The sequence below is a fragment of the Myotis nattereri genome (assembly GCF_964212035.1).
Source record: "Myotis nattereri genome assembly, chromosome: 2".
Classification (NCBI taxonomy): domain Eukaryota; kingdom Metazoa; phylum Chordata; class Mammalia; order Chiroptera; family Vespertilionidae; genus Myotis; species Myotis nattereri.
The window spans coordinates 125,197,767-125,211,882 of record NC_138076.1 but is presented as its reverse complement, the minus strand read 5'-3'; the positions used below and the strand labels follow the sequence as shown (position 1 = coordinate 125,211,882).

Genomic DNA, 14,116 nt, shown 5'->3' with positions numbered 1-14,116 from the left:
GAGGGACAAGCCGCCTGCCCTGTGGTCCCGAGCACCAGCGGCTGCACCTGCACATGTGGCCAGGAGAGGGACAAGCCGCACATCCCAGGGTTCCGGGCGCCAGCGGCTGTGCCTGTGCCTGCAGCCTGGGAGAGGGACAAGCTACCTGCCCCACGGTCCCGGGCTCCTGTGGCTGCGGCCCAGGTGAAGCCACCTGCCCACGGTCCCCTGTGGCTGCGGCCGGCTTGGGTGAAGCTGGCCCAGGTTCTGGGTGTCTGCGGCCAGCCAGAGGGAGGAAAGCCTGGGTCCCGGGTGTGGGGTGAGGCAGAGGTGGTTAGGGGCAATCAGGCCAGTAGGGGAGTAGTTAGGGGCAATCAGGCCAGTAGGGGAGCAGTTAGGGGCAATCAGGCAGGCAGGCAGAGGTGGTTAAGGGTGATCAGGCAGGCAGGCAGGCGAGCGGTTAGGAGCCAGCAGTCCTGGATTGTGAGAGGCAGTCAGACATACCCCAAGGGGTCCCAGATTGGAGAGGATGCACCCCCCCCATGCACGAATTTTGTGTACTGGGCCTCTAGTCTATATATAAAAGGCTAATATGCAAAGTGTCCCCTTGGGAGTTCAGCCGGGAGTTTGATTGCTCGCTATGACATGCGCTGACCACCAGGGAGCGACATGGAACAAAGGAAGGCCCCAGCCGGCAGCCAAAGGCCCTGATCAACCCTGTTCACCAGCCAGGCCTAAGGACCCTACCCGTGCACGAATTTTGTTCACTGGGCCTCTAGTGGTGTATATTTAACCTAGAAAAGAAAGCCAAGGTCAGTGTTCATAGTTAATTTTGGATATTTTCAGAGTGGTTTTGTATAAGAATATTTGAATTGTTCTGTGTTCAAAACAGAAAAACTAAGACAAATCAATAGAAGTAATAAGAAGGCAGATTTTGGTTCAGTACAGTGGGGCCTTGACTTACAAGTGTCCCGACTAACGAGTTTTTTAAGATACAAACCGTCTCTCGGCCGATTTTTTGCTTTGAGTTGCAAAATAAAATTCGGGTTACGAGCCAGCCTCAGATACCCCACCGCTAGTTGGCGCAGCGAACGTCACAGTGAACGCCACAACATCAGCCTAGCATCACGTGTCTCACTCATTCACTGTTGATTTGACATACGAGTAATTTGAGTTATGAGCTCCGTCACGGAATGAATTAAACTCGTAAGTCAAGGCCCCACTGTATTAGGATGGACATACTTTCTCACAATTACAGCTGATTGCAGATAGGTTGTGCTGTGTTGCAGAGCTGTGAGCACTTGACCCTGGTCTGAACTGAAGCAGCTGTTAAATAGCTATTTAGAGATATAATGGGGGAGGGATTCTTTTTCATTTTTAAATTGTTTTTATGAAATGTTTTTAAAATGAAAATGCAGCAGAGAGTTTACAGACACCTGTGTACTTACCAATCAAATTTAACATTTTAATATTTGTCACATTTTCTTCTTTGTAGCAGTTTTGTTTTTCTTTTTAAGATATAAAGCATTACAGATACAGGTGAAGTGTTTACCCCAACCCCATCCTGTTTTCTTTCTTCCTCGTGAGGTTGGTGTGATACCTTCTTGTCCATATCTTTATATTCTTTATTACCTATACATGTATACTTATACAACATACAGTATTATTTTGAGTCATATGCCTTTTTTTGCAACATTCTTTTGATATTCAACATTATTTTGCAAGAGTTATTTGTTAATACATGTAAGTCTAGTTTATTACTTTTGACTTTCATGTATAAATAAGTAATTATTTACTCATTTTTCTATGAAAGATTTTTAAGCTGTTTTCAGTTTGTTTGTATGTTTTTTACTGTTACAATCAGCCCTACATTGTTAAAAGAGATTTGTCCATTGGGAAGAGGTTGAACTGGTTGACTTAATTCAGTTTAATTCAACCAATATTTTCTAATCTCTGAGGATAAAAAGATTAAGGCATAGTCCCTGCTCAAGGAATTCACTGTTTAAAGACTCTGAACTTTGTATTATTTAATTGTTTAAAGTGCCATTTTTAGACATCTGTAAAACTTGGCTGGTTTAGGCAATCACCTTTTTAATAATGGGGCATCATCTGACATATCTATAGTTTTGAGTGTAATTTTCAACCTTAAGTCTCAATGTTAACTAATAATTTCTGATGAGATGACTTATGTGTCCAAGAGCATTTGAGATTCTTCTTCAGAGCTGCTTTGTCCATTTATGATTTATGTTAAAGAAGGTTTTCTGGTTCATGTTTTCTACTGAATTTTTCTCTTTGAAAAATTAATAACTGCCACTTATGGTATATTTCTGTGTATTTTATGTCTGTGTGTATTTAGGAAAAAGGCTCAACTAAAAAAAAAAAGCGGTATGCCTCAGATTAATGAACAAATGCTGTTTCATGGTACCAGCAGTGAATTTGTGGAAGCAATTTGCATTCATAACTTTGATTGGAGGATAAACGGTATACATGGTGCGCTCTTTGGAAAAGGTAATTATCAGAATTCCAGGTTCGATTCAGGTCCTAGGAGCAAATCTCCTCTCTTTAGAGATAATTGACTGTTCTGTAATTCAGGGGTTTGACAGTTATTAAGTTAAAAGTTATGTATGAGGTTCCCAGCACACCCTCAGAGGTTCTGAGCTACAGAAAAGCCACCTCCTGCATGTACAAGATAGAAGTAAGACCTTTATACCCTGCTGGGTTAGATCGAGCCCCGCTCCCAGTCATTCGCAGGACATCATGTCCATGTTCACTGATTTTTGCATTACATTTAATTTTCATGTATAAGTCCTTTGCTTGGATAAAACTAAAACTTTTATGTCAGATAAAGAGAGAACTATCAAATAAATTAATGTACATTGTGCACAGGTCTAGGTACTAGTATTTTTTTTTTTTTTTTAGAAAAAGATAGGTAAGAATATTAATGAGCAATAAAGAATAATGGGGGAAATCCTCACCTTTTTCCTAATGTCATGAAAGTCCAAGTTCTCCAATTTATGCCCACTACCCAAGCAAATTAAGGAGAGAGATGAGGGGGGAAGGTAAGGGATGCACATTTATTTTGCTGGTTCTTGCTTTGTACCTTACTTCCATCAAGAGAACTGACTACCATTTAGGATGAGGATGTGCTCTATTTTTAAAAAGTAAATACATTTTAAAAATAACTACCAAAAAGTCCATTTTATTTAACTGTAAGAGGATCAGAAAAGTGTTACATAAATCCCATCAGTACTGGGTAATATGAGACATTGAAATTACTTTTCAAAAATTTTTAGAGTAAGTGTCCCCATAATGATGTCAGTCCTCCCAAGAGTCAGATGCTTTACTGAGTTTTCCCAAATAGGCAATGAACCAGTGAAATTGTTCTGTTGGGTGGTCGGATGTGAACAGCATTGCACGCTCGGGACATAGAGTTCTATTATTTCCAGACATATCATTGGATTGTTGCTCTGTATCATGGAAATGCGGTACCTGGGGTTTGAAATCATCTCTGTAGACCAGCAGTTCCCACTGTGCTCTCCAGGGCTTCAGTGGCTGCTGTATAGGGAAGCGGGGGAGGAAAGCGGTGGAAGGACATAGAAATGGGAGGGAGTCCAAACAATTAAAACTCAGGTCCTGCCACACTTTTAATCACAGAAATAGTTTGTATCAGTCTCACATATTGGATTTCTTTGTAAGATTTTTTTTTGAAAACAAGTCTGGCACTACTTTTTGGTGCGGAGTGATGGAATTGGTGGTGGGGACTGGTCCATACTAACAAATCTATCCCTATGGCAGTCTGAATCTCAGCCATCCATAACAGATAAACTTCTGTTCTTAAAGATCTACATAGGAGGAAATTTCACATCTATTTCTGTTATACAATTCCATGTGTCTATTCCCCTAAACCGTGGTCAGCTAACTGCGGCTCGCAAGCCACATGGCGGCTCTTTGGCCCCTTGAGTGTGGCTCTTCCTAAGCCTTAGGAGTACCCTAATTAAGTTAATAACAATGTACCTACCTATATAGTTTAAGTTTAAAAAATTTGGCTCTCAAAAGAAATTTCAATCGTCGTACTGTTGATATTTGGCTCTGTTGACTAATGAGTTTGCCGACCACTGCCCTAACAGAATGTTTTTTTCTTGTGTTTCATGTATTCTTCAGAGTAGTCTTTAATCTTGGCTTTCTTTTTTCTTGGTTCTTTTTTTTTTTAAGGAACCTATTTTGCTAGAGATGCTGCTTACTCCAGTCGCTTCTGCAAAGATGACATAAAACATGGAAACACATTCCAAATTCATGGTGTAAGCCTGCAAAATCGACATCTGTTTAGAACATATAAATCTATGTTTCTCGCTCGAGTGCTGATTGGAGATTATATAAATGGAGACTCCAAATACATGCGACCTCCTTCCAAAGACGGTAGCTATGTGAACTTATATGACAGCTGTGTGGACGACACCTGGAATCCAAAGATCTTTGTGGTGTTTGATGCCAACCAGATCTATCCTGAGTACTTAATAGACTTTCATTGATCCAACTTACAAATCTCAGTGGTCAAGGAAGTTTATTCTTTCTTGCAGGAAGACTTGCTCTCATGTCATCTAGCCACTAATGTTAATTATCTAACACTTTTCAAACAGACATGAGAAAAAAAGTGGACTCCTTATAAAAAGACATACTGGCTTTAAGGTTGGTTTTATTGTTGTTTTGTTTCTGCTAGTTGTTCACCGTCTTGTTTGTTAAAGATGGACACCATTGGCATTTTAACATCTTGCGGTGAAAGATACCACTCAAAACTGAATCAGCGGAGTCTCAGTTAGCATGGTCATTTAGAGTTATCAAAGTTTCTGTGTGTGTTATCAGGATGAACGTTTTCAGGCGAGATAGACTGATTCCTATATATGTTCAGAAAATAAGTTATAGACATAAGCTGGTTCCTTCAGAGGAACTGAACCTTTGTAAGTTGAATTCTGATGCTATTGTCCACCAATCTACATGTTGCTTTGTTGGTCTTCTGAAACCTTGAAGCAGCCTGAGTATTCTTGAGAGAAGTAGGAAATAAGAAAATTATTTGCAGTCCTGCCAAACAAGCCAGAAGGAGAAAATCAAGGTAGAGTGCCCTGCTTCTGTCCGCCCAGGACGCAGGCTGCAGTCTCAGATTGCTCCTGTCACTCCGCTGTCTCCTGCATCTGAACTGACAAGTGCCGCAGCTGTCGTTAGCCTGCAGTTCATCCACCGAGGCTCTGGAATTCTTGTACTGAGACTTGCTGCACAAGGTGTTTATTGCAGCTTTAAAGCAAAACTTTTATTTACTATTTAAAACACATATTTTCCCTTTGGTTTGGGGTTCTGACAGTGATTACTTGTAAGGTATTTTTATCTGCTTCCCAACTACCACACACACACAGCTATTCAACAGTGATTTATAAAATTCACTTCCGAATTGTATTTCCCCATTTTGAATCATTGGATGCATGGAACAAATCTGGTTTATTCCTTTCAGTAGCAATTGACAATCTGCTAACTCTCTTGAAAAGTTAGACAAAATTTATTATCATGTTTGATGGAAGTTTGTTTCCCTGTTCTTTCTGTTTTGCTATCCGATTCTAGGAGAAGTAATGTTGCAACAGCTTCCTGCCCTTAGAGGTATTCTGGCAGACTTTTACAACCTTGATTTTCAATAGTTCTACCTGGAAGAAAGAAAAAAAAAAAAGAACACTTGTATCAGTCATTTTCAAGAAAAACTTCAATCTAATACTGAATTGTCTTCATTATCCTCACCCAGTTTTAGCTGAGAGTTAGTGAACACAATTTAACTTCTCAAGAAAAATCCAGTAAATGTTCATGTCTGTGTTGTTCAGTTCAGCCATTTGAGTTGGGAAGGCATCTAAGCATAATAAAAATGAAGAGTATGGAGCAAGATTAGGTTGGTAATTCTTTACCTACTATCTCCATATTTATTATAGCCCAGAACACTCGTATTTGTGAGTCGAAAGTAAGTAGCACACAGGAAATTGCGTGTACTGGTATAATACCAATTAAAAGTAAATGACAGCAAAGATTTCCTGACTCAGATATGCAGACTATCAGCCACTTTTGATGAAGTGCTGTGAATATTTAGAAAGAATATATTTTAGAAACAGTCAGAAATCATCATGGAAATAACTGAGAAAAAGCCCGCAGGCTGCCTTGGGAGTGGTAGTACACCATTGCTGTAGCCCTGTTCACAAAGAACTTCCTTAGCGACATTAGGAATTTAGATTTTTGAAAATCTTTTGTGCTATTTATTTTTACACACCAAAATGTTTACATAGTCTCCAACATGGCTTTTTTTTTCTTCCTGATTTAACATGATTTCCTCTCCCATCACTTGACTGGAATAACTATTATAATGTCTGGGGGTTATTTTTCATTTAGACATGTGCAGATTTCATCTCTGGGTGATTAAGAGCCCAGAGCTGAGATGTGCAAGGCAATCTGTGTGAACTTAATTAGTTGGCTCATGTGTAGGAAGCAGAGTACACTGCAGTAGACATTGTAAGAAAGAACTATTTGAGAATCTACTGTTAACTCTCCTTTTACAAGAAAGAGCCAATTGAGATCATTTTTTAATGTGACAGCATTGAGTTAATTGACACTAAAATTCAGTTTCTCTGTATTGATCAGTAGATTGAGTTGAGAATCATGGTATCAGTATGTTATACATGCTGGTCTGGACCCATCCACTTGTCACCTTTTCTTCTTGGCATCACATGGTAGGCGTGGGCGAGGGAAGAGAAGCCACTCCAGGTTAAAGAATCAGTGATTTAAAATATTCCACATTGAATGAATCCCAGCTGATAGTGACCTTTCTTTTTCACTTTGGTGATATCAGCCTCAGGGCAAAAAAAAAAGTGTTTATAAAGAAAGTTTCATAAATGTTGCTGTTATGAACAGGAAGGTTTTTGTACTAGTGTGACTTTCATCTCTCCACTGTGGTGACGATGGTAAAGAATTTGGAGCCATTTTTGATATGTGAAAATATTGTTTTTACATGTGGTGATTAAAGCCTTCCATCACAGGCCTTGGTTGTCTGTGTATGCCACATACTTGTTTCTGTGATTTCTGTGTCTCACCTCCACCATTCGTTATCTAAGCCTAAATTTTCAGCTCAAATGAAAGGAGTTTATTGCTGGTACCTCTGTGTAACCCACTCGCAGATGGGTAAAGTCTCTTGTTCTCAGTTTGCATTACCCTAATCAGATAACCTGTGAGGAAAATTACTTGTTCTGTGGTGTTGAAAATTTCAGAACAGACCAAGGGCTAATGCCTGTGGCCGCACCTTTCCTCAGCGCGCTCCCTGTGCCATCCTGCCCCCAACCAGCCCCTCCCAGCACGTTCACAGTAATTCCTTTTGAAGTGAGTTAGGCATTTCACTTCATCTTTAAGCTTCTAATGGCAAAAGGAAGGTATCAAAAGATATCTTAATTTTAAAGCTGAGAGAAATGAGAAACAGAATGATCAAGGCTCACCTGTGGAAACAAATCAAGTTTTACATCTACTAAAATCATGTCCCACTCTGTCTAAATGTTGGGCTGTAACTGTTAATGAAAATTCAGTTGAGCTCTGACTGATGATGTAGAAATGTGACATGTTTATAAGTTTTGTTTCTAGCCATCCGGTGTTTGAGGTCCCCTCCCAGGTCTCAGGAACAGCACTGGAAACCGTCTCCCAGGTCCTCGGTGTGCTTTGTCCCAGATTGTCCTCCCTCCATGGGAAGGATGTTTGTGTTGTTTTCAATAAACATATTGCTTGAAACAGAGATAGTCCATTTCTAGATGAAATTATGGGTTTTGTTCTTGTAAAAGAGAAAGTTAAAGGAAAATGAAGATTAGCCAGGAAAGGAAAAACAAGCCTTCTAAAAAATTATGTTTGATTAGAAACTGTAGCAAAGGGATTGTGTTTATTTTTAGCCCTTTGTGCTAATATACAGGAAGAGGTTTGGTGAAAAGAGCCGCCCTGCCGCACTTCCTATGAATAATTTTATGATGTTGCTTGGGGCAATGGTGATGGAAGAAATGAATGTTTCAAAGAAATATGAAGTACATGATTCTTTTTAAAAAAATTTATTGATTTCAGAGCGGAAGGGAGAGGGAAAGAGAGATAGAAACATCAATGATGAGAGAATCGTTGATCAGCTGCCTCATGCACACCCTACAATGGGATCGAGCCCAAAACCCGGGCATGTGCCCTGACTGGGAATCGAACCGTGACCTCCTGGTTCATAGGTTGATGCTCAACCATTGAGCCATGCTGGCCAGGCCAAGTACACGATTTTCTGTGGGCTTCCTGGTTGGTGTGAGTAATAAATATAGGAGAGGTGAGCCCTATATATTTAGGAAAGATATTCAGAGTTCATCCATTAACCTTCACTTTTTTGCAGAGGTAGTTGACTTCTCATGTTTTTCAAAAACTTCAGGCTTTGGTAGGTTGTGCAGTCTCTCTCTGCCCTGCCCCTTCCTGTACTGAACTGTATTTGATAAAAAGATGACTTGTTTAGCTTTGGCTGATGTGGCTCAGTTGGTTGGGCATCATCCCGTGCACTGAAAGGTTGTCGGTTCGATTCCCAGTCAGGGCACATGCCCAGGTTGCTGCAGGCTCCGTGTTTCTCTCCCTCTCATTGTCTCTCTAAAAATCAATAGAAAGTTTTTTAAAAAATATGTCTTATTTATTTCTAGCACCCAGACAAGAACTTCCTTGCTATAACTGAGCTCAGTCTCCTGCTGTAAGACTGTAGAATGCATTTTCTCAGCTCTAATTGCTTGGCTTTCATTCTTTAGCACTGTAGGCTAAGAACCTGGCTTTGATTTGAACTTTCTCGTTGTGTGGCTGTATATCTAAGAATTTAGCATCAGTCTTACTTATTTTTAAGTGGCTTCTCATGAGATTGGAACATAGGATTATGCCAAAGACATTGGTGTTTTCTGCAGCTGAAAAGCCTTATTGTGCCCTCTCCTGAGAGGTTATACAATATGCTGATGCTGATTCTGGCTCATGCTAACTTCACTTTGGTAAGCTGGTTTAGGGGAGTCACAATCAGAATTTAATTCAAATTATTTTTGCAGTATCCTATATAATAAAAGCATAGTCTGCAAATTGTCCCCTCGGCCAGGAGTTCATCCGGGAGTTTGACCAGGGGGCAGGTCCAGCCGGGGGAAGGGAGGGAGTACCCGGCCAGCAGCCAGCAACCAGCAGCTGCTAGGAACCCTACCAGTGCAGGAATTTTGTGCACCGGGCCTCTAATTAATTATAAATACAGATTGCCCTTCTTGTGTTTTCCTGTTCCTTTTTAGAAAATATCCTTTCCTGAAGGGCTCATTTCAGTTTAATGTCTCCTAGATAACATGTAGTATCTGCAGGCATTATATAAGTCCACATTTGATTAACATTCTTAGAGAATCAGTATTGAAGTCCTCTTATCCTTTTAAGAAGAGCAAGGACCATTTTTGGAGTTGCTGAATTGGAGTTTTCTGGCTTTGCTGTTTGATTTAGTGTGACCTTGGATAACTCACAGAGGGGTAAGGTTTACTTTTCAGAAGGTGAAGTTTATGAAGGACTGATCAGACTATTGTTAAAAGAAAAAGACCTGAAAGATTTCTAGGTTTCAACATCTGGTCTGACTGATGACAATTTTTGAATTTGGGTCAAGAAATACACTAGAGCAAGGATCATGATGCATTAGGAAGCAAGAGTTTGGAACAGGAAGAAAAAAATTGACCTGGTTCTCCCCAAATCTCCACCACCCATCAAGGTGGCAACTCTGAGTTCCTGCAGTGTGTCAGTCCAACATGGCCCTGCCCTCGTGAACTTGAAGTCTAGCAGGGAGAGGCAGATGCTGAGCTGAACAAGAATAATAGGTTTAACAGAGAGGAAGTTCAGGCCAGTATGAGTGCCTGTGAAGAAGGGATCAACCTATCCTAGGGGATCAGAGAAGGCTTCCCTTGGAAGTGACACGTGGCTGTGGAGACCTGAAAGATGAGTGACGGTGAAGGGTTGATTTTAGTCCCCTGGCTACACCCAGCTAATGCCACACAGGCTTTGGGGAGATGAGAAAAACTAGGTGTGGGGTGGAGGTAGATTGGAGCATTTTTTTAATAATTAAAATTAAGGTAACAGAATCAAAGCCACCTAAAGAACCAGAGTGCTAACCCTACTCCTGCACCTGGCCCTGCGGGTCAGTGTTAAGGGAACCAGGACCAGCGCTGAAGGGTATGTGGAGAGAGGAGCATGGATTATGTCGATTTTTATACAATTTACTGAGAGAATCAAGATGCTTGTTACATAGAGGTATCCATCACCCCTGCTGCCTGCCCTCAGAACACAAGCTCACAGACCTCTCACACCTTCCAAGTCCTATTTATCGGAAGCCTGGGCTTGGGAGTCAGATGACCACATGGCATCCTGGCACCCCCACTTACCAGCTGTCTGCATTTGGGGCTACTCTCTGTGCTTTACTTTCCTCGTCTGTAAATAAGAATAATGATAATACGCACCTCGTGTGATGAAATACTGCCTGTAAAAACAGAGTAAGTCTCAGTAAATGTTAGTAGTAATAAGTAAGACCACTTTTAGGAAGTGTTGTGTAACTAATACAGCCCTCACAGACCTGGGATTTTTATAGAATTCACTCTGCACTGGAGTTAAGAGCATACTTTTTCCCCCCTTAGCATTTACTTGGTCAATGCCCTTTAGCCAAAGACTACAAGAGCAGCCTGTAGTTAAGTGGATTTTAGTGAGGGAGAGCACAGTCTGTGGGGAACCATGGAGTATGTTAGTAAAGGAGTTAGAAAGAACTTCTATAGGATTTGGGTTAGGGTTAGGTCCGTGGTCGGCAAACTGCGGCTCGCGAGCCACATGCAGCTCTTTGGCCCCTTGAGTGTGACTCTTCCCAAGCCTTAGGAGTACCCTAATTAAGTTAATAACAATGTACTTATCTATATAGTTTAAGTTTAAAAAATTTGGCTCTCAAAAGAAATTTCAATCGTTGTACTGTTGATATTTGGCTCTGTTGACTAATGAGTGTGCCAACCACTGGGTTAGGTGATTGGGGAGCATCTAAGGAAATGAGGTTTTGCCTTAGACTGGGAACTGTCAAAAGCAGGGCAAGTCTCTGACTGGGCATCTCAGTCTGTGGAAGAAGGACTAGCAGAGGAGGAACTGCCCCTTGTAAAGAGGCAGCAGGCACTCGCTTAGGCTGAGCTGGGCTGCTTGGTATTCTGCGGGGGGCATAGTGAGCTTATTTTTGTCTGTACTTAGACAAAATTATGAAGTGACCTTGTTTTATCTCATTTTATCACAGTCCCCAAGTATCTTTGTCTGAGGTTGGTATTCTGAGAGTTTATGTTCAGTAGGAGAATAACATGGCTTAGTCTGAATGCCAGGCCAGCTTCTAAATGTCAGAATGCTTTATTTTTCTTTCTCATGGAGTAATTTTTATTTGGGCTAGTTTTCTTCCTTCATGGAAATGGTAAGTGAATATATTCATTCATTCAACAAAACATTGAGTATCTATATCTACTACATACCACCCACTATGTTAAACATAGGATGCAATGGTAAAAACCCCTTGTGCAGGGTGCTCAAAGTCTAGCATAAGAACAGATTTCAAGATTGCTTCAATCAACCATTTTTTGTGTGTCTTGTTTTAAATGCCTTCTTCAACTTTCCTGCAAAGAATTAGCCGTAGGCCAGTGATGGCGAACCTATGGCACACGTGTCAGAGGTGACACACGAACTCATTTTTTTGGTTGATTTTTCTTTGTTAAATGGCATTTAAATATATAAAATAAATATCAAAAATATAAATCTTTGTTTTACTATGGTTGCAAATATCAAAAAATTTCTATATGTGACACGGCACCAGAGTTAAGTTAGGGTTTTTCAAAATGCTGACACGCCGAGCTCAAAAGGTTCACCATCACTGCCCTAGCCTATGCCTGCACACTCCCAGTGACAAGAAACACCTGCCCCTAATAGGCAATACTAGAGATTCAGTGTTAAAAAATCAATCCTTGCCTTGATCTGTAATCCCCTCCCCCCATATTCCATCACCTGGGCCTGTCTTCCATTCAAAGTGCACACAACAGGTTCTCTGCATGTTCCCTGAAGTACCTCTGTGTAGTCAGCACATGGAAGGTCTGACTGAACTCTGATTCTCATGTCTCAAGGCTGTACTGACTACTCATATTTTCCTCAAGAGTACCGTATTTTTCTGTGTATAAGATACCCCCCCCCCACTTTTCCAATCCAAAATTAAGAAATCAATATTTTAAACATAAAACAGAACACATTTTTATTTAGTAATTACCGCCGGTAATGTTTACATAGCAGTACTATGATATTATGCAGCATATCGCTTTATTCGACCCCTGTTGCATCACTGCTCTCTTCTTCATCACTATTAGTTCCAGACATATGAATTTCTTCAACTTCTATTGTATCACTGCTGTCTTCTGGGTCACTATCTATATATGTGAGATCATCCTTGTAGACTGGTGGCATTTTCTGAGCTAACTTTGTTTGTGCTCTCATGGCCAACCCTTCTCCCCTGATGAAATTGAAGCACCATTTGCCTTTCCTATAAGATCAACAATGTTCATTTTGCTTGCAAACATTCTAGCCTGACGTTGAATAATCTTGGTTGACACACATAAGCCACTCTGGCGCTGCTCCATAATCCAAGTCTGAAGCCTTTGCTCCAAGTTTGCCCATTTTGCTGGTTTTCCTCTAAAGGCCTCCTTCTTTTTTGGCATCTTAAGGAGTTGTTCTTCCTGTTTTCTCCACTGTCTGATCATACACTCAGTGGGAGGAGGTCCAAATTGTCTCTCTGCAGCTCTATTTCCATGTTCTTTTGCATAGCTGATTACATTCAGTTTGCATTTTGCAGAGTAAGACAATCACTTACCAATATTTATCTTTTTATTTTTTGACACCTTTATGGGCTCAGACGGCTCTGGTCCCTTTGCATCTGCACACTCTCCACATCCCCCTCCAATGACAGCATCAGCTGACGTCAGTAACAATAAGGCTGGTGATTGGAGGAAGCCTGTTTGACAAGGTGTGGGCAGCTACGCACCCATGCAGCTCCCTCCTCGGCTGACTTCTGTGTATAAGACTCCCCTCGATTTTCAGTCTAACAATTTTAGAAAAAAAATAGCGTCTTATACACGGAAAAATATGGTACTCTATTCAACAAATACCTTAATGTAGATTCTGTGTGGGTATGCCTTTGCTATTTAGGTCTGAGAGAGACCACGTTATTGGGAGGTGAGAGCAGCAAACACTAGGTGGCAGCATCTGACTTCGGAACTGGCACAGCCAGGTCTGGGAACCAAGTTCATCCCTCCCCATTTTAGAGCAGGGTCAGAGGACCAAATAATCCTGTCTGTTTTTGCACCAGGCTGGACCGTCCTGGTCAAAGCCACCTGGGCATTTATGTATCCTATTTGAGATCATTGCTAGGAAAAGTGAGCCCCTTCCCACTAGTTGAGAATCTTGCCTGTGTTAAAGTTCTTCCTAAACAACCCATTCACATACTATCATTCACTATTATTTTCTTTCCTTTTCTCATATGAAGTTTTATTTAACTCAGTAAATAATTACTGGGTACTTTCTGAATCCATAAACCTTGTCTTTTCAGAGACAAGCTAAAAATATGTAACCCTCTAACTTCTGTCTTGCCTTACTCTCCACCTCCTTATCTACCGGCGGTGCTATCTCTGTGTGCTCTGTCCTCCTCAAGTTACCAAGACCCAAAGTTCTGCCATCCTTGACACAAATAAGACACTCAGTTTCTTATAGTTGTAAAGGTAGTACTTTAGAACACAATAGGCACATTCTATACTCTTTACAAAACATGAGTCAGAAAAGATGGGCCATAAATTTAGCTTAAAATTGGAATCTGTGATGTATCAACACACATGTTTCTGACACCCTTCTCTCAAAATTTGAGGAGCTGAACTTGGTCCATGACAAATGTGTTAAAGGTATAATTTCGCACTGTCCCTATGACACTGCGGTGGGGTCAGATACTACCTTGCCACTCAGGAGGACAGGAAGAACTGACTCCGGAGGGTGCACTTCAGTGTGGGAGCTGGCGTGA

The 14,116-nt window shown here is 41.0% G+C and overlaps 1 protein-coding gene across 2 annotated transcripts in view; it reads left to right on the top strand.

The window, feature by feature from the left end:
* The window catches only part of PARP11 (poly(ADP-ribose) polymerase family member 11), a 52,161-nt gene extending 45,099 nt beyond the window's left edge, over positions 1 to 7,062 (top strand). For both annotated transcript variants that reach the window (XM_081084544.1, XM_081084543.1), the window contains 2 exons: positions 2,336 to 2,487; positions 4,192 to 7,062. In XM_081084544.1, the coding sequence (XP_080940670.1) occupies positions 2,336 to 2,487; positions 4,192 to 4,508 (469 nt within the window). In that variant the 3' untranslated portion in view covers positions 4,509 to 7,062. The remainder of the gene's footprint in view (positions 1 to 2,335; positions 2,488 to 4,191) is intronic.
* Positions 7,063 to 14,116: the final 7,054 nt, after the last annotated feature.